General features: G+C 48.9%; 1 protein-coding gene across 1 annotated transcript; it reads right to left on the reverse strand.

The window, feature by feature from the left end:
* Nucleotides 1–1,234: 1,234 nt before the first annotated feature.
* On the reverse strand, nucleotides 1,235–22,319 carry notch3 (notch receptor 3). The gene is made up of 32 exons (XM_053851527.1): nucleotides 22,082–22,319; nucleotides 21,443–21,515; nucleotides 15,362–15,504; nucleotides 14,949–15,284; nucleotides 14,311–14,433; nucleotides 14,007–14,240; nucleotides 13,789–13,944; nucleotides 13,535–13,720; nucleotides 12,693–12,806; nucleotides 11,789–11,902; nucleotides 10,351–10,584; nucleotides 10,144–10,254; nucleotides 9,884–10,076; nucleotides 9,663–9,808; nucleotides 9,337–9,570; nucleotides 9,109–9,261; nucleotides 8,805–9,033; nucleotides 8,539–8,740; nucleotides 8,310–8,466; nucleotides 8,064–8,248; nucleotides 7,374–7,506; nucleotides 7,045–7,302; nucleotides 6,868–6,977; nucleotides 6,262–6,788; nucleotides 5,871–6,197; nucleotides 5,658–5,797; nucleotides 5,353–5,581; nucleotides 5,018–5,277; nucleotides 4,641–4,945; nucleotides 4,434–4,581; nucleotides 4,260–4,357; nucleotides 1,235–4,187 (listed from the first exon to the last, which is right to left on the reverse strand). Exons 1-32 carry the CDS (start codon nucleotides 22,140–22,142, stop codon nucleotides 2,760–2,762), a joined length of 7,347 nt encoding a protein of 2,448 aa, XP_053707502.1. The 5' UTR covers nucleotides 22,143–22,319; the 3' UTR covers nucleotides 1,235–2,759.
* Nucleotides 22,320–23,484: the final 1,165 nt, after the last annotated feature.

Consider the following 23,484-nt stretch of genomic DNA (forward strand, 5'->3'; position numbering starts at 1 on the left):
CGTGACGAGGGCATGAATTGTCCTTGCGTTCCGCGCCGGTAGGTGGCGGTCTTGGATTAAAAATGGCAAGGTCGGTGAATTCCCACGCATGTAGAGCGTTTCACTGCCGCTCAGCGGACAACAGGAGTTACTACAACCTTCTTTTTTACCTTTATTTTTTAGAAGATGACTGACAGTAATAATTATGAATTGCATTACAGTCACAGTAATAACAACAATAATGAATAAAAATGAAAATATAATCTATCTATCTATCTATCTGTCTTTCTGTCCGTCTGTCCGTCCATCTATCTATCTATCTATCTATCTATCTGTCTATCTATCTATCTATCTATCTATCTATCTATCTATCTATCTATCTATCATCTATCTATCTATCTATCTGTCTATCTATCTATCTATCTATCCATCCATCCATCCATCTATATAATGTATTTTTGTAACTTTAGTAACTTAACAGTCATCAAGCATAACAATAGAATGTAAGTGACTGCTGGCAAAGGTGGGCAACTAGAGCAGCTACAATTCCGTCTAAATGTGTTTCAATTCCAGCATATGAGGTGATCGACGACTCTTCCACCATATCAACACATATTTCCTCGGTTCATAAGCTGATATTGGAAGGCTGATTTATTTATTTTAGAGCAGGCGCTGTCTGCTCTAAAATCTTTGGATTTGAACAACCATTTTGGAGAAACCTCACATCATTTTTAAATCGAGAGCGCCATCTCCTGGGCTCTGAAAATGAGGACAGTGTTTCATGAAGCCTCACCAGCCCATCACTAGTATTATTACATTAAATAATTATTGCTGGTGTTTTGGTTGGTAAGACAACCTCAAATTAACTGGTGTCTGTAATGTACCTCAGTGGATGAATCAAATTGCTATTATTTATATTAAAATAAATTCATAAATACAAATGCTGCCCTCTACTGGATTTAAAGTGCCAAAGCAGCGATAAAAACGTAGCTGGAAAATTCACCATTAATGTGTTTTTCTATGGGAATTTGTTGAAACAGAGTCATAAACTAGTCGGTAAATATCTAAATCTAAGGAGAATCTGAGGAATGGCTGATAAGTCCTTTGTTAAATTACATAAAAAGATAGGTGAATTGACCTGGTATTAATTCATGTCTTGCATATACAATGATCGCTGCAATAAACAAACCTAAGATGTGACTTCAGCAAAATAAAAACGTAGTCAGGTTCAAATGCTAAATGAAGTACATTTTATTTTTGTCATTTTTAGTACATAACAATCATTATAGAAGCATAAGACTTTTTGAACATAGATCTACCGGAACAAACATATTTACAAGCAGATGCAGGAACATAACTGTACAAAATACTTTGTGTGGTCTACTATGAAGAAGGAGTCCCCCAAAATCTCAGCTGACACAACAGAATAAATGGAGACAAGTTACATGACAAGTGGCAGATCTGAAGAGTTGGGTAAAACCGCGACAGTGCGATGGAAGAGTTTGTCGAAAGTGAAAGGGGCGGCACTACACAGTAGTGTTCTTCCTTCGGGCTCTCCTTACAATCATGAGATGTGACGTCGCAGCTGGGAAGCTACTGTAAATGCAGCCGTTTCAATTCCACTGCATGCCATAAAACGCCTCCCTGAGGAGTGACAAGGCCTAAGTAGCCACAGCCCAGCAGCCGGACACTCACCCGGACCCAAGTTGTCGCCAGATGCCGGGAGTCTCACTGCTCAAAAGCTCTCGTCTGTCTAGGAGGAGGAATGATATCAAATAGCAGCTGATAAGCATAGCTTAGTACATCTGACGTTGAAACAGGAATGTGTGGCAGTCGAACTTAAACAGTATAAAATAAACAAACAAGAACACAAAAAAATACCTCAACTAAAAAGGGCAGTGGCAGGCTGATTTTAAAGACAAAAAAGTCTCGGTTAATCTGTTGAAATGGAAGAGAAGAGGAGAAGCGACGGGGCTAGTATTGAAATGGATGGATTCCATTTAGAGAAAAGGCCCATTGAATGCCACTCACATTATACATATAAATACCCACAGTAGTGAAATGTCGCCCCACGTTCGCCCCACAAGGCTAGTCATTTGAAGTGCTTCACAGACACTCATCTACATTCTTATCCATAATACTTTAACTGAAAATGTCCCACAAATTAATCTCACCTTTTTTTGCCTTAAAGATATTTTCTAGTTCTACTTATCAACACGGTTGGCCAAATAAATATCGTTTAAATTTGCTCTTTCTGTTCTGACATCAGGTCTCAGTGATAAATAACATTATTTTACCATCACTTGCCACACTGGCAAAATAGAAAACACAAGTGGTCCATATAAAAAAAATGTGAGAAACTAGGACAGGAACAACTAAAAAAAAACCCAACAGTTTAGAGATAAAAAATAAAAATAAATAAAAATTAAAGAATTCCCTTCAACATTTCACTTTTCTCTCATCTAGTTTAAATGTTAGTTCTCAGGATAGTGTTCCAACGTCTTTGAAATGAAAGACTAGGTTTTCTTCATATAACATTTTTTTTTTAATAATAAGTCCATCTGTGACAGAATTACTTCATTCAATTGTCCGACGTTTTCTCAGACAACACACGTTTCCCTTTACTCGTTTTTCTCGGCGGAATCACCAGTAGACGGTCCTTGTGAGGAAGCCAGTCCAAATCCAATGAAAATCTTGGAAACAGGCTGACTCTTATTAGCACAGACAGGCCCGCGAGCCGGTCCACGATCCTTTCAAACCCTCGTCCCGCTCGGCGACCTTCACGCGAACACCTGCATCTTGCCGTTGGCCTCTGGGATTTGAGTGATTTGGGTCTGGGCAGTTCCGTTCACGGCCGGGCTTGGCGTGGAATCTGACCAGTCGGAAACACAGTGGGGCGAAGGACTGGACCAAGCCTCTGGGGACTCCGGGGAGGGGGTCAGGTAGGGGTGTTCGCTGGGTAGCTGGAGGTAATGCTTGGGTGTGGCGTCTAGTGCGGAGGTGTAGCTGTGCTGAGAGGGCGGGGTCGGGTAATCCTCCGTGCCTGCGGCGCTGCTGCTCGGCTGAGCGGGCTGAGCTGCCGGTGTGGTGGCCTGTGCTGGCTGAGCTGATGGCTGAGTGGGTTGTTGCGACATCTGCTGGAAGAAGGACGGCGGGGGCTGCGAGGTCTGAGGCGTCGGCGGAGTGGAGGCGCTCATCCGGGCCATGTTCTGCTGGCTGCCGATGGTGTGGTTGATAAGCTGCTGCTCGGCGATGGAGGGCAGCTTGACCGGGCTGATGGTGGGGGTGGATGTGACTGGGGTGGGCTGCAGCATGGCGTTCCGGTACATTTGCTGCTGGTGCATCAGCATGCTTTGCTGCTGCATACCTGGTTGGCTACTCTGCACCAGGTTCACCACCTGCTGACCGCACTGGGAGGCCGGGGGCAGCCGGCTGTGCCAGTCGAAGGGGACGCTGACTGGATTGACCAACCCCATGTTGAGTCCCATCTGGCCCGAGCTCATCACGTAACCGCGGTTGACGTCGGACGCCATGGTGACGCGACCCTGCATGGGCATTCCACCACCGCCCAGGTCGGCGTTGAGCTGCGCCAGGGAGACGGCAAACGGGCCGCTGCCGTCCATCATGCTGTTGTGCACCATAGGGGTGTTTGGAACCGACATGGAGGAGTGGAAGAGGCCCGGCGATGGCATGGCCACGGGGGACGTCGGGTTGGTGATGTAGCCGGCGTTACTCGCGCCACCGTGAGGCGAGTCCAGCGAGTCAACCGGAGACAGGGTCACTGAGCTCTCCAGCAAGGCGCTCTGCATGTCCAAGGTCAGCTTCTTGTTGCGGGCCTTCACCGACTCCTTCAGACTGGCGGCGTGCTGACTGGCCATGCCGGAACCCTTGGCTCCTGGCCGGCGGTTCTTCTTTCCCTGCGGAGTATTCTTCAGATTGGGCAAAAAGGCGCTGGGGGGACACATCAGAGGTGACAGCGTGTGTCCGCCGGTCAGGTGGAGTCCAGCCCCACCGTGACCCTGGGGACTCCTGACTGTGTGGTACTCGTCCAGAAGCTGCACGATGTCGTGGTGCATGCGCTCCTGTGCAATGTCCCGCGGCAGTCGGTCCATATGGTCTGTGATCTCCCTGTTGGCGAAGTGAGCCAGCAGCACTTTGACCGCCTCGCAGCTGCCCTCACGGGCGGCTAGGAACAGAGGCGTCTCCTCCTGGAAGCAAAAGAGCGACGGAGTTAACAACTGTAGAAGCGCTTGAACATTCAGACTTGATGGATCGCGAACCTTCAGGTCTTGCATGTCCTTGTTTGCACCGTTCTTCAGGAGGGCGAGGGTGGCGTCCACGTTGTTTACCGCAGCAGCCCAGTGAAGCGCAGATTTTCCTGAACAACACACAAACAGTGAGACTTCACAAAAGTGTTCAGAGTAATAGAGGTTTGATCAAACAGAGACACTCACCTAATTCATCAACCGCGTTCACATCCGCATGGCAGGTGATGAGCTCCTCCACCATGCCCTCCACCGCTAGCCGTGCGGCTAGAATTAAGGCGGTTGAACCGTCGTACATTCTGGAGTCAAGGTCGGTGGCACGGTTTCGAATGAGAATCTAAAGGAAGCAACCGTTAAACACCTGGAGGTGGAACGTTGAGAGCAATGGAGTCTCACCTGGAAGACACCTTGTGCATCTGCCGCCACAGCGGCGTGTAAGGGCGTTCGCCCAGTGTTGTCCTGAGCATTGGCGTCTGCGCCAGCATCCAGCAGCCTCTTGGCGGCGTCAGCGCGGGCGTAGCGGGCGGCCAGGTGGAGCGCGGTCTCGCCGGTGCGATCGGTCTGAGCTGCGAGCGAGGCGCCCTGATAGATCAGGTCAGAGATTATGTTGGCCGAGCATTCCTCATTCTCTTCCTCCTCCGGAACCTCGGGCTCCAAGCCGCCGCCGCAGAACGAAGCCAGCATGAGCGGGGTGAAACCATCTGGTTGGGAAACGGAAACCATTCAGCTTCATGCTTGTACAGTGGAAGGAAAAAGCAGGACTTGAAACCAACCTGGGCCTCGCACATTCACGTCCATACAGTCGCTCTCAAACTCTCCTTGAGGGGGAGTGAGGGCCATGGTGGGGGGTACTCGGATGTCGGCAGCGGCCAAGTGGTGCTGCGTCCACTGCCGACAGTCCACTGGATCCTCACTGTCTGACAGCAAACTTGGCTCCTCCACCTTCATCCGTTTTGGTTCAGGACAGTCCGCGTCCATCCACTGGTCACTGTGGTCACCGAGGAGAGACTCCTCCACAGTCTTTGGCATATGCCTATCAAACAAATGATTTTCCTTTCATGAAAACACATTTCTCAGCATTAAAGCGACGCATTAAAACCTGTCTTACTTCAGTCCCAGAGCATCCTGGCCGACGGGTTCTCTGCGATTCTTGTTGCTGCTGGGTTCCTTCTTCAGGAAGAAGCCCTCGGGGAACCAGAGAGTGCTGTGTTCTCTCTTTCTGCGTGCGATCAGCATCCCGATCACCAGGAAGACCAGGAGGAAAAGCGAGCTTAGAAGCACCAGGATGAACCTCGCCCACTGAGGTATCATCCAAGTCTCCGTTGGCATCCTCTCAACTGGAAAAAACACATACAAATCTTTAGCTATAACAAGCAACGTTAAGGTTCTTGATATCTATCTGTTACTATTCACCATCGATTCTTTCGATGGGGTACGGGAAGCGTAGCATGTCGCGAACATTGAGGGCTCCCAGGTACTCGGCGACACCTTCCGCTGAATCAAAGCAGTCCTCTATGCACAGTCGGTTGTCTATTTCAAGGTACACAATGGACCTGAAGGCAAGCAAAAAGCATGTTGATAAAACAACCAACCTTGAAATGCTTTCAATGACTGACTAATTCTCACCCAATGACTTCATTGTGCGGCAGCAGTTCCCGCTTGAGTCGGGCGTCTTTTCTCGTGTAAGGGAGAATCATTTTCTCTCCGTTGGGATCCAACCGAAACCTGACGGTGGTTCGGAGGATGGCGCTCAGCTTCTGGAGGAACGCCGTGCTGGTGCGCAAGAGCTCGTCCGGTGGCAGCCGGACGATGATCACCAGAACACCTTCGGCCAGGTTCTCCGGGACCTTGATGGCACAGTCCAGCCCATCCCAGCCGCACTCCTCGTTGTTGCAGCCTTGGTCGCAGCGCCCATTGGCGTAGTGGTCAATGCAGTACGACTCATAAATGGGACTAAAGAGGACAGAAAATACAATGAATCTTTTTGCTTGGCTGCGATTCGCAAGGCCAAACTTACTTGCAGACTTTCTCCTTTGTTGTGCAGTCGTAGTTGTCGAACAAACACTCTGCGTTGTTGCAGGACTCGTCGCATTGGCTGTTGTTGAAAACCCTCCAGCAGTTGGGGTCAGCGCAGCGAGCCCAGGGGTTGACGGCCAGAGAGCAGTCGCCGCCGTCCCACCGGCACGCCAGCGTGTTGCATTCCTTGTTGCAAACGCCGTTCCTGGCTTTGCTGTGACAGTCGGCGAGGGGGCACGGTGCGGGGACGTTCATGAGCCGGCCGCTCTGCTCGCACCGCTTGCCCGTCCAGCCGCTCGCGCACTGGCAGTGGAAGTAAGGGAACGTGGTTTCCTCCGTGCACAGGCCTCCATTGTAGCAGGGTTTAGAAGAACAGCCTTCGTTGCTGTGGTGCTGACACTGAGGGCCGCCGTAGCCTTGCTTGCAAGTGCATCGCGCGCCCCGAGTGGTCAGCGCACAGGTGCCACCGTTGTAACACGACAGCTCCCGGCACGACATGCTTCTTTCACAGCTGACACCAGCGTAGCCCTGAGGACACAAACAAAGCCTCATGATGATCATGCTTCCATCCCATTTCCAGAAGTCGTGCCGGAGAATGTGCACTCACAAGCTGACACGTGCAGGTGTAACCCGGCGCTGAGGACGACACCGAACAGGCTCCTCCGTTCAGACAAGGTTGAGACTCGCAAGCGCTGAACCTGCTTTGGCACCTCCGACCTGAAACACGGCTGATGTTACTAAACAACTCCAGGAGGGTTTGTGGTACGCGAACGTGAAGGGTTACCTGTGAAACCGGGCTTGCAGACACACTGGTAGTCATTGGGCTGCTGGATGCAGTCGAGACTGTTGGACGGGATGCAGGGGTTTGAGAGGCACTCATTGATGTCTCCCTCACATCTCTCTCCGGTGAATCCCGGAGGACAGTTGCAGCGGTATCCGCCGACTCGGTCCACACAGGTGCCATTGTTCAAGCACTTCGGAGGGGCACTGCGGGCTCTCAGAGGGGGCGCACAATCGTCCTCATTTATCTCACACAGAACACCTTCAGGAGAAAATGTCTATTAGAAACAGCCCTGGAAGAATTTGGAGGCCTATTTTCTTTGTTGTTCATACCGAGGGTGCCAGGGGGGCACGAGCAGATGTAATGCCCAACAAGGTCGATGCAAGTTCCTCCGTTCTGGCAAGGGTGAGACTGGCACTCGTTGATCTCGATCTCGCAGTTCTGACCAGTGTACCCCGGCATACACTGTGGAGACACAAGACATGTTTATCCAGGGCCAAAAGCAAATACATCATGGCCAAAAAAAAAATCTACTTTGAATATTCTCCATTTTTAAAGATTGTTGCCAAAATTCATCTGTAATGGAAACTACAAGCAGCTTGATATTAAACAAAAGGGGACTTTAAAAAGTACAATGTGTGGAAAACTATAACAGTGCACTCTTTATCAACAAAGCAAATTAAACATAAATATAGCTAAGAACAATCTCTACTCAACCAGAACCAGTTTTGTGGCTAATGCTACAAACAGACTACCCAAAATTATAAAAAGAAAAAAAGTTCCCCAACAAACGAACAGTGTAACATTTTCAGACATTATATGACAGTTCACCTCTGCGATAACAGAAGGTGTACGTTCTATTTTCAACACTTAATTCGTTTTCAGCAGAGTCAGAGGACAGTGACCTCTGGTGGTCAGGGAGGAATGGTGTTTCCAACTGGAGTTCGACCATAAATTTTCAGAATTTTTCCAAGATGAGTTATGGTATAGTCCCCCAGCCTTGGTAGATGACGTAGACTTACGTCACACTGGTATCCGCCCACATATCCTCTGCAGGTGGCGCCATTTCGGCATGGCTTGTCCTCGCAGTAGTCCACTTGGCTTTCACAGTAGCTGCCAGTGTAGTCGCTGGGGCATTTACAGTAGTGTGAGCTCCCGGTGTTGACGCAGTGGCCGCCGTGGTGGCAGAGCTCATCCGTCTGCAATCCTGCAGAGACAGTGTCAGTATACGGAGGGACTTCTTTTCAACTGCAGCAGGAGGCGCTCACCTCTTTGGCGGGCGGCGGTCTCGCAGGAAACCCTTGGTATGTCACAGTATCTGCCAGACCAGCCGTTTGTGCAGTCGCAGATGAAGGAAGAGTCCTTCTGGCGACAGCGTCCTCCATTTTGGCAGGCGGAGGAGCGTCGGCACCAGTCGACGGGGGTCTGGAGAAAGCACGGGGCTGATCAGTAAACGTACTTTAAGATGTAGGGACTTCAGCGGTGAAGGTAAAATACCTGACAGCGTGTGCCGGTGTAACCCTTCGGGCAGGAGCAGCGGAAGGACTCCAAGGCATCCTGACACACACCTCCATTGAGGCAGGGTTGTGAGTCGCATTCGTTGACCTCGTACTGGCAGTGAGAGCCGGTGAAGCCAGAGCGGCAGGTGCAGGAGTACCCGTTGATCTTATCTGTGCACGTCCCGCCGTTGAAGCAAGAGCTGCGGAGAACTCAAATTATAACTCGGATCGCGGCACCAGTCAGAAGCGTGTGATAACACCAACCTTTCTGTGCAGTCTGGGATGTTGGTTTCACAGTGGATACCGGTGAAACCAGGGCGACAGGTGCAGGTGTAGGAGTTGACGTAGTCCGTACACGTAGCGCCGTTTTTACACGGCGAGCTTTGGCACTCGTTGATTTCTAAAGCACATCGCGAGCCGGTGAAGCCCAGCAGGCAGCTGCAGTGGTAGGAGTTCACCCCGTCCGTGCAAGAGCCACCATTAAGGCAGGGATCTGGAGGAGAAGAAGGGGCTCCGTTAAAACGCTTGCACTGAAAGCGTTCTCACGCTGCCATCTTGAGTGACTTACTGGGGGCGCAGTCGTTGATATCAGTCTCACATGTGACGCCGGTGAATCCGGCTCTGCACGAGCACACGAATCCTCCGAGCGTGTTGGTGCACGTCCCGCGGTTCTTGCAGGGGTTCGCGATGCATTCGTTGATGTCCACGTTGCACAGCTGACCTGCAGGAACAGAACTGATGAAGCTCAACGCAACACTTCTCCATGCTGTGCTACTAAATCCCAGCGATTGCTAACCTTGCCATCCTTGCTGGCAGTTACACTGATAACCCAGGTAGTCGGGCGTGTGCTTGCAGGTGGCCTGATTCGCACAAGGGTTCGGCGAGCAGGGGGCGAGCACATCCGCGCAAGTGGGCCCACTATAAGGAAGCTCGCACAGACAGGTGAAACTAGCCACACCGTCCACACATGTTCCCTTATTCAGGCACGGACTGGACGCACACTCGTTGATGTTCACCTGACACAGGTTACCTGTGAACGAGTCCAACGTTTACCATCAAAACAGCAACAACACTGCCGCCACTAGAGGGAGACAGAGCAGCAAAGCTAGTTTTGCAGCTCACCTCTGAAGCCTTGGCGACACTTGCAAGTAAAGCCGTTCAGTTGATCGATACACGTGCCAGCGTTCTGGCAGGGACTTGGTAGGCAGTCGTTTCTGTCCAGGTCGCAGTTCTTTCCCACCCACCCGGGCTCACAGTCACAGCGATACCTGGGAGTCCGTTGGAATGAACGTTAACAACAGCATGTTTTAATGACAGTCTTGTTGGAGGTCAGTGTCTCTCACCCGTTGATGTCATCTCTGCATGCACCGTGAACACAGGGGCTGCTGCCACACTCGTCCACCTGGGAGTAACAGTATGGAGGTTTGAACCCCTCCGGACACTGACAGTGGAACCCGTTCTCCTCATCCACACAGGTCCCTCCGTTGCGACAGGGGCTTGAAGAGCACTCATCGATCTCCACGTTGCACTTGGGACCTAACAAACATTCACAAACATTTTATTATTTATACGTTTCATTTTAACATAAAAGATCGGAGCTTACCCGTGAAACCAGGCTTGCAGACGCAGTCATAGCGGTTGATGCCATCCTTGCAGATGCCATAGTCACATGGGTTGCTGGCGCAGTCATCATAGTTCACTTCACAATTTGGACCTGTGTCGACAGGAAATATATATAAATAAACAAAGCCAAACTCACTTTATCAGTTATCATGCACCCTGCAACGTTCTCATCCGCTTTTTGTCCTACCTGAGGTCCCGTGTTGGCACTGGCAGATGTACTTGTTGACCAGGTCCACACACTTGCCTCCGTTCTGGCAGGGATTGCTGTGGCACTCGTTGAGCTGGTTTTCACAGCGGTAGCCGGTGTAGCCCGCGTCACAGTTGCAGGTGTAGCTGGCGATGCCGTCGATGCAGGTGCCATGGTGACATGGGTCGGGCTGACAGTTGTTGATGTTGCTCTCACACAGCGTGCCTTCATATCCTGACATGAAAATTTGTCACAGATCTGGGTCAAAAATCTGTGTTTAGTTATCACCACCAACATCTATATATATATATATATATATATATATATATAAATACATAAAAAAACAGGTCTTCGTTGGGATCCAAACTTACTGAAAACTGGTTGTTACAACCTAGAATTTGCATTTCGATTACATGTTTTCATTTCAAGAAAAGACATGCAGTGGTGCATATCAAGTGGCATTTACTCCACTCTAAATCTGATCATAAACACAGCGTTAAGCTATAAAACACTCTCTTTATTTGAAAAGTGAGACCACAAAAACTCTTCAGCTCATCTTATACTTGTCCAGTATAAACCTAAGCTATTGCTAATCTTAGCACAAGCAACTGAGCCTGACCCTGATCTAAGGAAGTGATCCACTCTTAGGTGCACAACCTTTTTATTTCTGTTTCCTTGCTTTCCCTTCAACAATACACGAGCCATTACAGCGAGCTTTCTTCTGTCTGTGCCGTATAAAGGCTTTTACAGCCGGGGCTTGTGATCACTGTGGTTTCCAGGCCAACAAGTGTCTGTGTGATGGGCGAGTGAAGGTTGGTTTGTGTGGTCTGTCCATGGATCAGTGCTGAGTTGGGCAAAGCAGTAAAGAACAGCTCTACACAGCCCTCCCAGTCCTGCTTTTGTTCTCCGCAGCAGCGGGAACAATAGGCTGCACCACGTCAAACAGTGCCACTTCACTCAACAGAAGGGGCCCACAAACACAGGGAATATCAAGCAGCTGGCGAATGAAACAATAAAAGCAGGCTCCTTCACAGGCTAAAGTCCAACAAAACCTGTTAAATATCAGAGTCCTTAAACACACAGCACTCTACTGTAGCTTGATAAGCTTTCTTTGTCGGCCATAGTTGGATTTCATGCGAAGGAATGAAAGCATCAAGATGGCATAAGGTGGTGTGAAGAGGAGCAGATGTCCGGCTGATACCCGAGGATCTTTTCTTGGCAACTGCTGGTCCTTAGTGACCCCATGATCTTTGCGAAAGAGGGGGGATTAGGGGCCTCAAGTCAGTCTGCTTGGCCAGCAGACGTCCAGAGGCATAGCTGACCCCCAGATTCTCATAGACCAAACAACCTTCAACAAGTGGTTTCCTTTGTCTCGCGGTGTTCCCCTGAACATCCACTACTCCCCACCCAAGTAATATCAACTATATAGCAGTCATACCTTCAGCACACCGGCACTCAAACCCATTGGGCCGGTCGTAGCATTTGGCTCCATTCTGGCAAGGCGTACTGGCACACTCGTCGATGTCGATCTGACACATGGTGCCAGTAAACCCTGGGACATACAAACACAGAGGTGGGAGGTCAGAGAGAGGGTCCAGTGGTAGCGGACATTTTGACCCCTGACAGCAAGGGTCATGAGCTTGCTAAAGTGACATCTGGATTTAACTTGTTTAACCGAGCAAGTGGCGTGACAAAGAGGTTCAACAGTAGCAAGTCAGCGCGGCATATGCGGCGGCCATCTTTGTGTACGCCTCAATAGTGACTAGAAAAGCAGTAAAGATGATAGTGTGCCTGAGAAGCTTGAGAAACTCCGCAGGCTTGTAATCTGCGGGCAAAGTGCCCAGACAGGGTGAATTGGTAGCACACTGCTCAGTTGACTAACAATGCGAGGATGGGCTGTGGGTTAGGGTTTGGGCTACTGGAAGGAGGGTGCAGAGGAGACAGTGGGATTGTTTTCTCTTGCGGGAACCCCCCTCTCCCCTTCCTACATCAGCTCCACTGACTCAATAGCTAGATGGGAGGTGGAGAGGAGGGTGGGGGGGGGGGACGTCTGTCCCAGATGTAAATTGCGGACCTGGAAAAGAATCTCATTAGCAGGACTGCTGTTCCCCCCCACAACCAGGGCAGGATGAGGGAGACTGCTGTCCCTTCCACATTCCACCGAGGAGGGGAGTAGGGTCACAATAGTGTCTTTGTCCGGGGGAAAGGATAGGCAGCCTTTTTGGGGTCTTTTTTTTTACGTGGCGAGGCTGGCCTGTCTGTGTCCGGTTCTGAAGGGCATTTAAACTTTTTGTATTCTTCCCTTGCTGCCACACAGTTGAGCTCGACAACAGGATCCTTACCTGGCTGGCAGGTGCAGGTGAAGCCATTGACCATGTCCCGGCAGATGCCGTCATTCACACACGGATTGCTCTCACAATCGTCTATGTCGACTTCACAGTAGGTCCCCATGTACCCTAGAACACAGGCAGAAGTTTTGGTTTGTGACACTGGCGTTACAGAAGTGAAGGCCACATAACTCTCCTGTTGAACAGGCGCATGTGCTACCCAAATAAAAAGAGGCGCTCCATTGCGGCGCGAGAGTTTCGGAGCAGAGTGGAGAGGAGAGCGTGGAATCGGTAATAATCAGTCGCTCTGCGTGAGCTTCGCCAGGCTGATGATGAGGAGAATGAAGAGGAAGGGCCTGTCTCTGGAACCCAAGGGGGAGGGGCAGAGGCTCTGGGAAAAGGCCTCTTTCCCTACTCTGAGTGTATGAGGGGTGCAAAGTGGAGCACAGAGGGGCCCTATTGTTCTGCTCTATTCCCACCACTCTACAACTCATTACTATTCACAGCACACTACTCCCCCTAACAGCTCACACTCTCTCACATCCAGTCCTATAGACCCGACTCCCAGCTCTAATTTGTATAGTTCCCAAACCCCAGGATACATGTAGGACTGTGCGTGAGAGTTTCTCCCTGTTTTGTGGCTACACCATCAGTCTGCACTAACACACTGTCGGCTTTTACAGTAGACTGAGGGCGGAGCTCTATAGCGGCCGTGTCTAAGACAATATTGTGTATTGCATAATAGTCTAGTCTGGCGCAGCGGCGGTCTCCACGACGATTCGTCACAAGGTCAAGTTTAACAAAACGGCTTGAATGGAAGGGTTTCATTGTTGAGCGTGCGACTCGGCTGTGTATACCTGGCATGCAGATGCAGGTAAACTCTCCGATGCGATCCAGGCAGGTGGCGTCGTTCTGGCACGGCATAGACAGACACTCGTTGATGTCAATCTCGCACCGTGGACCTGCGTAGCCTCTGCCGCACTGACACTGGAAGGAGCCCTCCGTGTTCATGCACTTGCCAAAGTGCTCACACGGGTTGGCACCTGCGGGACGACAAATGGTGTCACCGAATTCTCATGATTTAGTGGAGGCAGGTGAGGGCCAGATGTACCGATGGAACACTCGTCCATATCCTGATTGCACGCTCCTCCGACAAAACCAGCGGGGCACGTGCATATAGCGCGGCCGTTCAGCGGATTGGTGTCGCACACCGCGCCTTCATTGCATGGGTTGCTCACGCATGCATCCTCTAGGTGACACAGCAAACCTGGGGAGCCAAACAAAAAACGTCAACCACCAATACGCCGGGAAACCTCAAGTCAAACATACCTGTTTTTCCGACTGGACACTGGCAGAAGAAGGACGCCACACGGTCGTGACACGTGGCGCCGTTGAAGCAAACGGCGTTAGCGCAGTCATCGATGTTCTCGCTGCAGTCGTCTCCGGTCCAGCCGTTCACGCAAACACAAGTGTGACTCCCGATCGCGTTGAAGCAAGTCCCCCCATTGTGGCAGGCGTTGGGTTGCATGAGGCACTCGTTGACGTCCTCAGCGCAGTACTGACCTGGCGTTACGTGTCGAACATGTCAGTTGTGTTTTCCAAGGGTAAGGTCTACGACAGAAAACGGCTTTACCTGTCCACTCCGGAGGGCACTGGCAATTGTAGGTGTTCACTCCGTCGACACAAATTCCTCCGTTCATACACTTGTGGCCGGGACAGTCGTCCACATTATTCTCGCAGTTGTGACCCTCAAATCCTAAGAAAAGAGATGTAGAGATGAAGAAACTAGTCGGCAGGAAGAACACGCTGAAAACACTGGTCTGAATACTTGAAGATTAATTCCCCACACTGCAGAGGGGAGAAGTCAAAAAGCTCCACTAGGTGGCTGATTGTTTACATCTTTCCAAATAGTTCCCATACGATGCCAGCAAAAGCACTGACTCCTGTCCACTTGAGATGTTTGCACTCCCGGCAGTGTTTGCTTGTTTTATAATCTCACAGTTTCAATGACTTCCTTTTTGGCAAGAGACATTTCCTGTCTGTTCCCCAGTGGGAAAACCCGAAAGACCATAAAGCAAATGACTTGTGTTGTGAAGAGAGTAGCGTGTAACAGAACCCAGACTGGGTTGCCCCCTTCACTTTTCCCACCAGCTCATCGACTGTTATGTTCTATAAATAGACGGCAGGAATTTGACATAGGACAGAGAAGGTAATCACACATTACTCCGGGGGAAAGTATACTCGCTGGCTCTGGACTGTGTCAGCTGGTACCTGGCAGGCAAGCGCACTCGTAGGAATGGTCGCTGGTCTGGCGGCAGGTTCCTCCATTGAGGCACTGAGACGGGGCGCAGGGTAGCGTGGACACCTCGCAGGTGCGTCCACTGTATCCAGGTGGACATTGGCAGCGGAAGGAGCCATGCGTGTTGATACAGAGGCCGGCGTTGAGGCATGTGCCGGGTTTGCGGCACTCGTCAATGTCATTGCGGCAGTTTTTCCCCTGGAATCCAGGCGGGCAGGAGCAGTTGTAGTGGTTATTCCAGTTCGCACAGCGGGCGCCATTGGCACAGGGGCTTGTGGCACAGGCGTCGATGAGGGAGCAGTCTTGACCTGCAGATGGAAAAATCACTCACATTCAAAAATAGAAATATATTTTTTAAATGTAAAATAGTACGAAAAGGTTGTACCTCGAAACCCTCTCTGACACACGCAGCTGTACTGAGGGATCCGATTTATCACTTGACTCTTGCAGGCAGCTCCATTGAGACACGGCGATCGATGGCACGGATCTTGGTACTGACACACAGGGCCGATAAAACCAGGCCGACATCTGGACAGACACAATTCACAGACAAGCATTAGTATGTCTTTTGTCCTGCAAGGCAGGAGAGGTTAGACGCTCTGGTATGTAGAAGAGAGCTGCAACATTCCATATCCAACTGGGCCAAATTGATATAGTCTAGCTTGGAAGTCGGCGCAGGAAAAACTGCTGCAGCACAAGCATTCGGTAATTTCTCAGCACACTTCAGGCTCAGAACCAAATACTGTCGTGCCATGACAATCATTTACGGGTCGGATTGTGCCGTGTGGTTACTGGCACTCTGCTGGGTGGAATATCACTGCTTTTAGTGATTTGTGACACGTGGGCAGCCGCAAACCTTTTCATTTCCCCTGCCAGATACTTTCCACACCTCAGCTTTCCCATATGAACACACCCAGAAACAGCTGCCTGGAAACTGCTAAAGAATATGGATCCAGAAAACTGGGACGGATGTCAGCCCAAGTGTTTAATTGTCCTCAGCTGAACTTCCCATGTCAGAGTATCTGTTTCTTACCACTTCATTGGGGACATGTTTAGAGCTCACTCATTAGAGATTGGAACCTGACTCCACACAAGCCTCTGGCTGGGGTGAAGCCCCCTCTTCAAACTGTTTGATGCTGATGACAAGGCATCTGGGTTTTGGTTTGGCCTCAGGCTATCTCTTGTGTTTCACAGGAGACGAACCCCGAGGCACAGTCAACAATGGGACCCCCTCCGATTTGACTGAATTTTAAGTTCAGATTTTTTCCAAAACATCTTTTTAAATACTACATTTGGGAAGCAAGTCCAACTATTTCTGCTGTTATTACAGCATCTACATCTGAGCCCCCTCACCCCCTTAAATGCCGGCTTGGCTTTCCCTCTAAAGCCCCCCCCTCGCTCAGGCGCTTAAAGGTCAGATGTCAGAGGTTCCCAGTCTGATTGTGATGATAATGTCACTCAGGCTACTGGGAGATGGGAGGAGCGACTCTGTCGGAGGGGATGTCTTGTGAAAATAGTACCAGTAGAGAGGAAAGCCAAAGAAAGGAAACAGAACATCATCTTTCAGAATATCCCGGGTCTGTTTCCCCACTACTGTGGAACCACTGATGATAAAAATATGGGCCGAAACACAAATAAAACCATTGTTTTAGTCCTGTAATTGGTAAAGAAGAGAGCATTGAACAACCAGCCAAAACACACATATCTCTGTCTAGACCTCATTCATTGCTCACATGCTTCTCCCATAACACAGAGGCGTTATCAGAGCGCAGACAGAGCACAAGTTTGTCCAGGTAAACCCGGGAGGAGCCTTATCAGACTCTTTACAACCTTGTCTATGAGAACCCAAGGCTGAAAACTTTGCCATTGCCCAAAGGCCTGTCATTTTTGTGAGACGGATACGGAGGGCAGGTGCAGGGTGCCGTTGTGCAACGGGCCCCCGGGTCATATCTAGTGCCGACTTCTGACCTTTGAGGAAGAGAATGCAGCAGATGAGGAGGAGGTCTTTTGAGTGCAGCGGCTGGATTGTCAGAGAGCGTAATCGCTCTGTGTCAACAGGTTTGAGGGATTTTGCCAACTGCAGCTCTGACCCTGCGCGTCCCTTCACATCTGTCAGTGCACCTCTGCTTGTCTGGCATTAGCAAGACAAAACAACTTTGATGTTGTGGCCGTGGCACTGGCCTTGAAAACCAACACACACACACACAAACTTCTCACACCAAAAAAAAAAAAACGCATGCATTGGCTGATCTTTAAAAGACAACTTGAACAATGACACCACTGGAACAAAGCAAACGCATGCACTGAACACTGCAGTCCTAAACACAGGAGGAAAACTTACACAGTTCACCTGAGAAAGTTAGAGAGAAAGAAAAACAGATAGATTAGTTCATCACTTCAGGACACAGTCAAATGGAGTCAAACTCGTTTCAAGAGCAAGTCTTGTCCCTGAAACCTAATGCCCGTTTTCCTGCTCTACGGGTCAACGAAGCTGGGTAACCTGAGCTCATCCCCTCCGACACAATGGTAGCCACTCTGCCAGGGGTCAAAGGGTGGCTCACCTGTGAACAAAGAGTCAGTAATCTCTGACACGGTTCATGTGCATCAAAGCAACAAACATAAAGAAGTCTTTCTGGCCTAGAACCATTTCCTAGTGCAGAGGAAGGGCGCCATGAATGAAATTTTGACTCAAGGCAAAATCCAGAGACAGAGATCGTGCTCTTTTTTTCAATCGCTCCTTCCCTTCCAGAAGCAACCATGAACCAGCTTCCCTCCTCTGGGAATCCATACTGACACCACACTGCCAACAGGAGACTATCCACACCCCCCTCCTTCCAGCAGCCTCTTCGGCTCCGGTCTACCCAGCTTGGCTCTCACTTTCTCAGCGAAGAGCCAGATTGGGGGTTGGGGAGGGTTTTGTGGCCCAAATAAAAGAGCTAAAGTAGTCAGAACTCCTTTGTATGAATGTGTTTGGAGGGGAGGGGAGGGGGGAGCAGTGACCCAAACAGCTAGTCTTTCAGGCCCGGGCTTCCATGGCCCAACAGGCCGAGGCTGTAGCCTGGCAACAGTAACCCACAGTGAGCGAAAGTCAGAATGGGAGAGAGTTTTTTTTTTCAGGGACAGTTTGAGAATATGGAGAAAACAAAGTGCATAAGCAAGACCAACAGATCCACATAATACACTCATCTGGAGGGTCCAAAACCATAATTGCAAAGTTTGCGTTTTTGGAGGATGGTATTCATAGCATTGATCATAAAGACTGTGAGAGCACATCTACAGTAGGTTAACACAACCTTCCAACAGCGCTAGACCGAGTCTCCTCCAACAGCTTTTCACACAGACATTTTTCAAATAGCACCACACGCACACGTAACCACATAACATGAATCCGAGGGCCGAGGTCTTTGGAAACAGTCAACATTGGAATCAACCACAAAAACCCCACCCAGGCGACTAAACTAAAGCAGATTTCAGTGGTAGACTTTGAAATCAAAATCTAAATGATCCCATCCCCGTTCTTGCATGAAACACTGACTGCAATAGCTTGTTTTAGTTCCCCTACAAAGTGAAAACACACTGCGATGAAAGGCAGAGGAGCGGATCCAAGCTGTGTTGCAAGAGAATCCAATCTTGCTGTTATATTTAACAAAATGTACCCGTCATGGCTATAGCATGATCCAGAAAGCCCATATGCTCAGGCTTTGCAGCCATTAGTTTTCACACAAAAAAAGTGACTAATGCTTGTGCTGCCACTTAATGGGATGTTTCAGCTGAGAGGACAGCAAGTAGCCGAAAGGTCAGAAGGCTCTACTTCCTGTGACGGGGCCTGGGAACCATAACTCCCTGTCTGCTATCATGACCCTCAGTTAAAAGAAAGGAAAATAAACCCAAGTTATCCACAGTGCATTGGTGTCGCCTCTTGGTCCACAACTGTCCATAACATGTCGTGTCTCGCACAGCTATTTGTCAATCAAACAAGTCACTCTGACATACCAATTTCAACGCCTTTGTTTAAGACATTCCTGCAGGGGACGACCTGGGTAAACGGTATGGACAATAACCTGAAAGCACCAGTGGGACACGAGGAATCTCACTAAGCATTCCTTCTTAATCCACCGTAAAATGCCAAAGAAAACACCAGCCTGAGGTGCTCGGCGCAAACTCAACATTGTGATCTGTCCTTTTGTTACAGCCTGTCAGTAAATATCTGCTTTGGCATGTGAGCCTATTTCCAGATCTTGAATTCATTTCAAACCCTTCAAAGTCAAACCTTCACCTGTCTCTCATCAGAACCCCGCTGTTGCTCTGTGCTTGGAAAGTCCGAAACAGACCTTTGGGATATAAAACCCTTCCTTATGAGATGTAAAACCTGGTGCGATTTATCCACCGTGGATTGTTCTGCTTAGGCCCTGGATTTAAACCTCCCAAGAATTCCACTTTTAAGGGTCACCATTGCGTCCTTCAAAATATTATCTTAACTCAGCTACTTGGGACAAGGTCAACACATTCATAACAAACAGAACTTCTGTTGTCGCCCGCTGGCCGCCGTCCATATTTTTTTTCGCACTGCTGTGTCTCGGGAAGAGACACAGGATGTGTCCGTACGCAGTCGCCACCGTCTTCATTCCGCTACAACCCCGTCTCTCCCAGTGTGGGGGCGGCTGGCGGCTCAATGGCAGCACCTGGCCCTATGCTTTCCCCTTTGTCAAGATGTGACTTCACTGGATTACCATCACAACATCCACCAGCTGTCCTCTACGCTGCCCCCTCCCCTCCCGTCCCCACACTCTTCCCCTCCCTCCATCCTACTCAGCCTCCCTTTACCCCCACCCTGCCCCCAGTCCGACTCCTCCAGCTGGATCCCCTCTGAATGACACCCTCTCAATCTGCCTAATTATCTCTCCTCCGGCCTTTGAGGCTGTGGCCCGTTTTAAACTACGGGTGATGCCGAAGGGCCTATGGACTTCCTGACTGCTCACCTGGAACGTGGCCACCCTGAGATGCTAACATCTGAAACGCGACAGTTAAACACCGCAAAGTTCATAAAACAGTTTTGGAAAACTTTCTCACCCACAACCTGCTTTAAAATGAACAGATGCTCACAGGTAAAATTGCAACAAAACACGTATTCAAAAGAGGACAACACCTTCCAACAGATTGGACTTTTTGAGCGAATACGACAAACAATCCGTCGGTATCAGTGACGATAACAATACCAGTTGCTTACTAGCCTCCAGACAAATACATCTTGAAACGCCAATATGAAAATCTTAAAACTGTTGTTTGGGAGCTATCGCTATCCACTCCTGCTCCACCAAAACGTGTTTTTCTAGCTTCATATGTGGCGTTCACTCTCCCTCTATACTGCTGTGCAGGTGCCATGTTACAGTCCAGTATCTGGGGAAAGAAAGGATGTATTCTACTCCTCTGGATCTAGAGTTTTCATGGATTCCCAAGGGGAGGGGAGAGGCGGCTTCACTGCTCACCTCTGTTCAGGACTGGTCTGACCACTCTTCTGAGGTTCCACTCTTCCCATGTAAGCCACTACCAGCTCTTTTATTTCACCAGAAAATGACATTTATTTCATTGCCTGTGTGTTATCATGAGTCAGGACAGCGACACACAGATCCACCCTCGGATCAAGAGATCAAAACGGATTGTTTGCTTTGCTGAAAACAGTTGGAGATACTGCCCAAGTATCATTATACATTGACTAACTTAATGACACCCGTCCCACAGCCGCAGCAAATGATTGATGAAACGTGGGCGTTTGAAAGTCTAGCCGCACGCACCTCAAGTTACACATTGGCTATTTTGTTTTCATCCAGACTGCATCCTAAATGCATAAAAAGTGAAAAAGTCTTGGTGGTAAGAGCCTTGGATTGATGTTAATCCTGGAGGTAACAGCTGGCTCCCTAGTATTGTTTTGTCAACTGTACTGCCATTAGGCATGTGGCATGACGCATTTGAAAAACAGAACCAAATACCTCCAGGCTCTTCACTGTAGGGCATCCGAAACTATTGTGAAGGCTCCCCAACCCCCGCCCCAAACTATCTGAAAAACAAAAGCCTTATCACAGTCAAAAGATGTGAGAGCTCCAGAATGCCCACGAGCAAGCAGGTCTCTTCATCCCCACTGAACCGTCTCGTACGTGACGGCACGATGACAGAAGAAAAACCCGGCTCAGACTGTCAGATGCAGTGATTTCCGCCCCGAGGAAGAACTCCAACAGGTGCACAGAGGAGCACCAAACAAGCCGAGTCTTGCAGCCGCTCACCTGTGCCAGCCAAATCCATTTGTAACATCTTTCATCACTTTGTTAAAGGAATAGGATGTAGACAAAACTGGGAGGATGAGACTTGGCTTCCATCCTATTGTTGAGTGTCACTCTGCTCTTGCCATCACATTTACATACAAAGACCACTTGCGTATTAACACATTCATGATCATAGAAACCCCACTTACATGCAGCGAAATGGTGATTCTACGCAAGTCGCCCCATTCTCACAAGGTCTGTTTTTATCCAGGCAATGGTATCCTGTGAAAACATGAAAAATCAGTGTTTACATACTGAAGCAGATACGGCCCTTCAAATCTAGCTGGGAAGAAAAAGCCAATTAGGGCCCTAAAACTCTGACATGCTTGGTGTTTTCTCAGCAATGATAAGCTTGACAAAGACAAGACTCAGAGATGCAGATTTGAAAATGAATGAAAAAAAAAGTGAGCTGCATCTTTATCATGCTTTATTTATTTCACTCACAGACAAAGTAGGGTCTAACAACTGTTGCATGACCACGTAGGAATAGAAACATTTACGCGAATATATATATATATATATATATATATTCGCGTAAATGTTTATATATATATATATATATATATATATATATATATATATATATATATATATATATATATATATATATATAGGTTGGCTCTTTAATTGAAGTTAGCTTTTTTTTTAACTATAATTAGGTTTTTTTTAAATATATATTTTTCACACAAAGCGCACTTGAAAAACACTATAACCACGAGAGAAGTAACGGACATCGGATTGGCCCGGACATGCCCTTCCGTCATTCTCCAATTCCGTTCAAAACTCACCTTCGCAGAGATGCAACGACGACAGAAAAGCCAAAATAATCCATGGGATATTCCCTTCCATTTCGGTGGAATAGTTTCCAGCACTTGAATGCGGGCTTTCAGTCGCAATACATCCTTTGAAAAGTGGTCATAGAAAAGAAGGGGACTCGCGCATCAAGTCAGCCGGAGAGCGCAGTCGCCTCCCGGGTCGCGTCTTGTTGTCCTCCGCAGCTCGTCCACGGCTGCTCTCAGTCTCGCTTCGCCTCCAAAAACTTGTGAAAAAACTTTTCCTTCCCGAGCTGGTCCCAGTCCGAACTCACTCCGCCCCTCTCGCTCTCTCTCTCTCCCTCGCTCGCTCGCTCCCTCCCCAGACACCCGCACCCCTCCACACTGTCCCTCGACAATGAAGCCAATTCATGATTTCAGCTGTGTTCATATAGTTATGAAAATTGAAGTCTATTGTCTCTGCATGTATTTAAACCGACGGAGCAAAAATAATGACACTGTAACACAGGAAAAAAAATAGGATCATCTCCGACTAAAAAGTCTGATTAAACATTAACAGACAAAAACATTTGAATATTTCCTAGTATTCCTAATATTTCCTCGTAGTAAAATATAGATAGGATGTACATAAACAAAACCACAAGCCAATATATTAGAAAACAATGCAACAACAGAAAAGTGAAGATGAATTATTAACTTAAATTTTTTTTGAATCCACAAAGGATAATACAAAACTTTGTTCAGCACCAATTTATAAGCAATAAAACAAACAAACTGATCGATCAAATGAGGTGATAGGATGGTCACTCTGGCATGGGAATGTTTGGAGATCTCCAAGACTGAATGGGCCACCAGTTTAGTCTCATTTATGACTGTGTAATAACTAATCTTTAATGCAGGTGGGATTCTATCAACATAAACTCAGAGAAATGGGTTGTCAGGTAATAACACTGACAATGCACTGATGCAGCTGCAATAACACTTACTAACCGACTGTATCAAGGCTACTTATTGTACTCATTTCCCCCTCAGATTTACTGCTGCATCAGCACAACACGGTGTTGTTGTGCTGCGTCCTCTTTGCATCATGTCTGCAGGCTGGAAGGCATCCAGTCCTGAGCTGGCTTGCTCTGCGCTTCATGAACAAAGGTGGGGCAGTAAATTGGGTTTGCAGGGCATCCCGACCGTGCGCACGCCCCAAACTCTACAAGTCCTCCACCAATTGCCGTGGGCCTATTTTGTGCAGCGGGCACATAGAGCGTTGGTTGTTCTGTGGCACGGAGCGGAGCCGCTCGCTTACAGAGACAATAGGCTCCATTTGAATCATAAAAGCAGCCCGGCATTATGACACAGTTTCCCTCGGCAGGGGAGGGTTGCGCACTCATATCCAAGCACATTGTCCCTCCGCCGTCGCTCCC

The sequence above is a fragment of the Synchiropus splendidus genome, chromosome 19 (assembly GCF_027744825.2).
Source record: "Synchiropus splendidus isolate RoL2022-P1 chromosome 19, RoL_Sspl_1.0, whole genome shotgun sequence".
NCBI classification, from domain to species: domain Eukaryota; kingdom Metazoa; phylum Chordata; class Actinopteri; order Syngnathiformes; family Callionymidae; genus Synchiropus; species Synchiropus splendidus.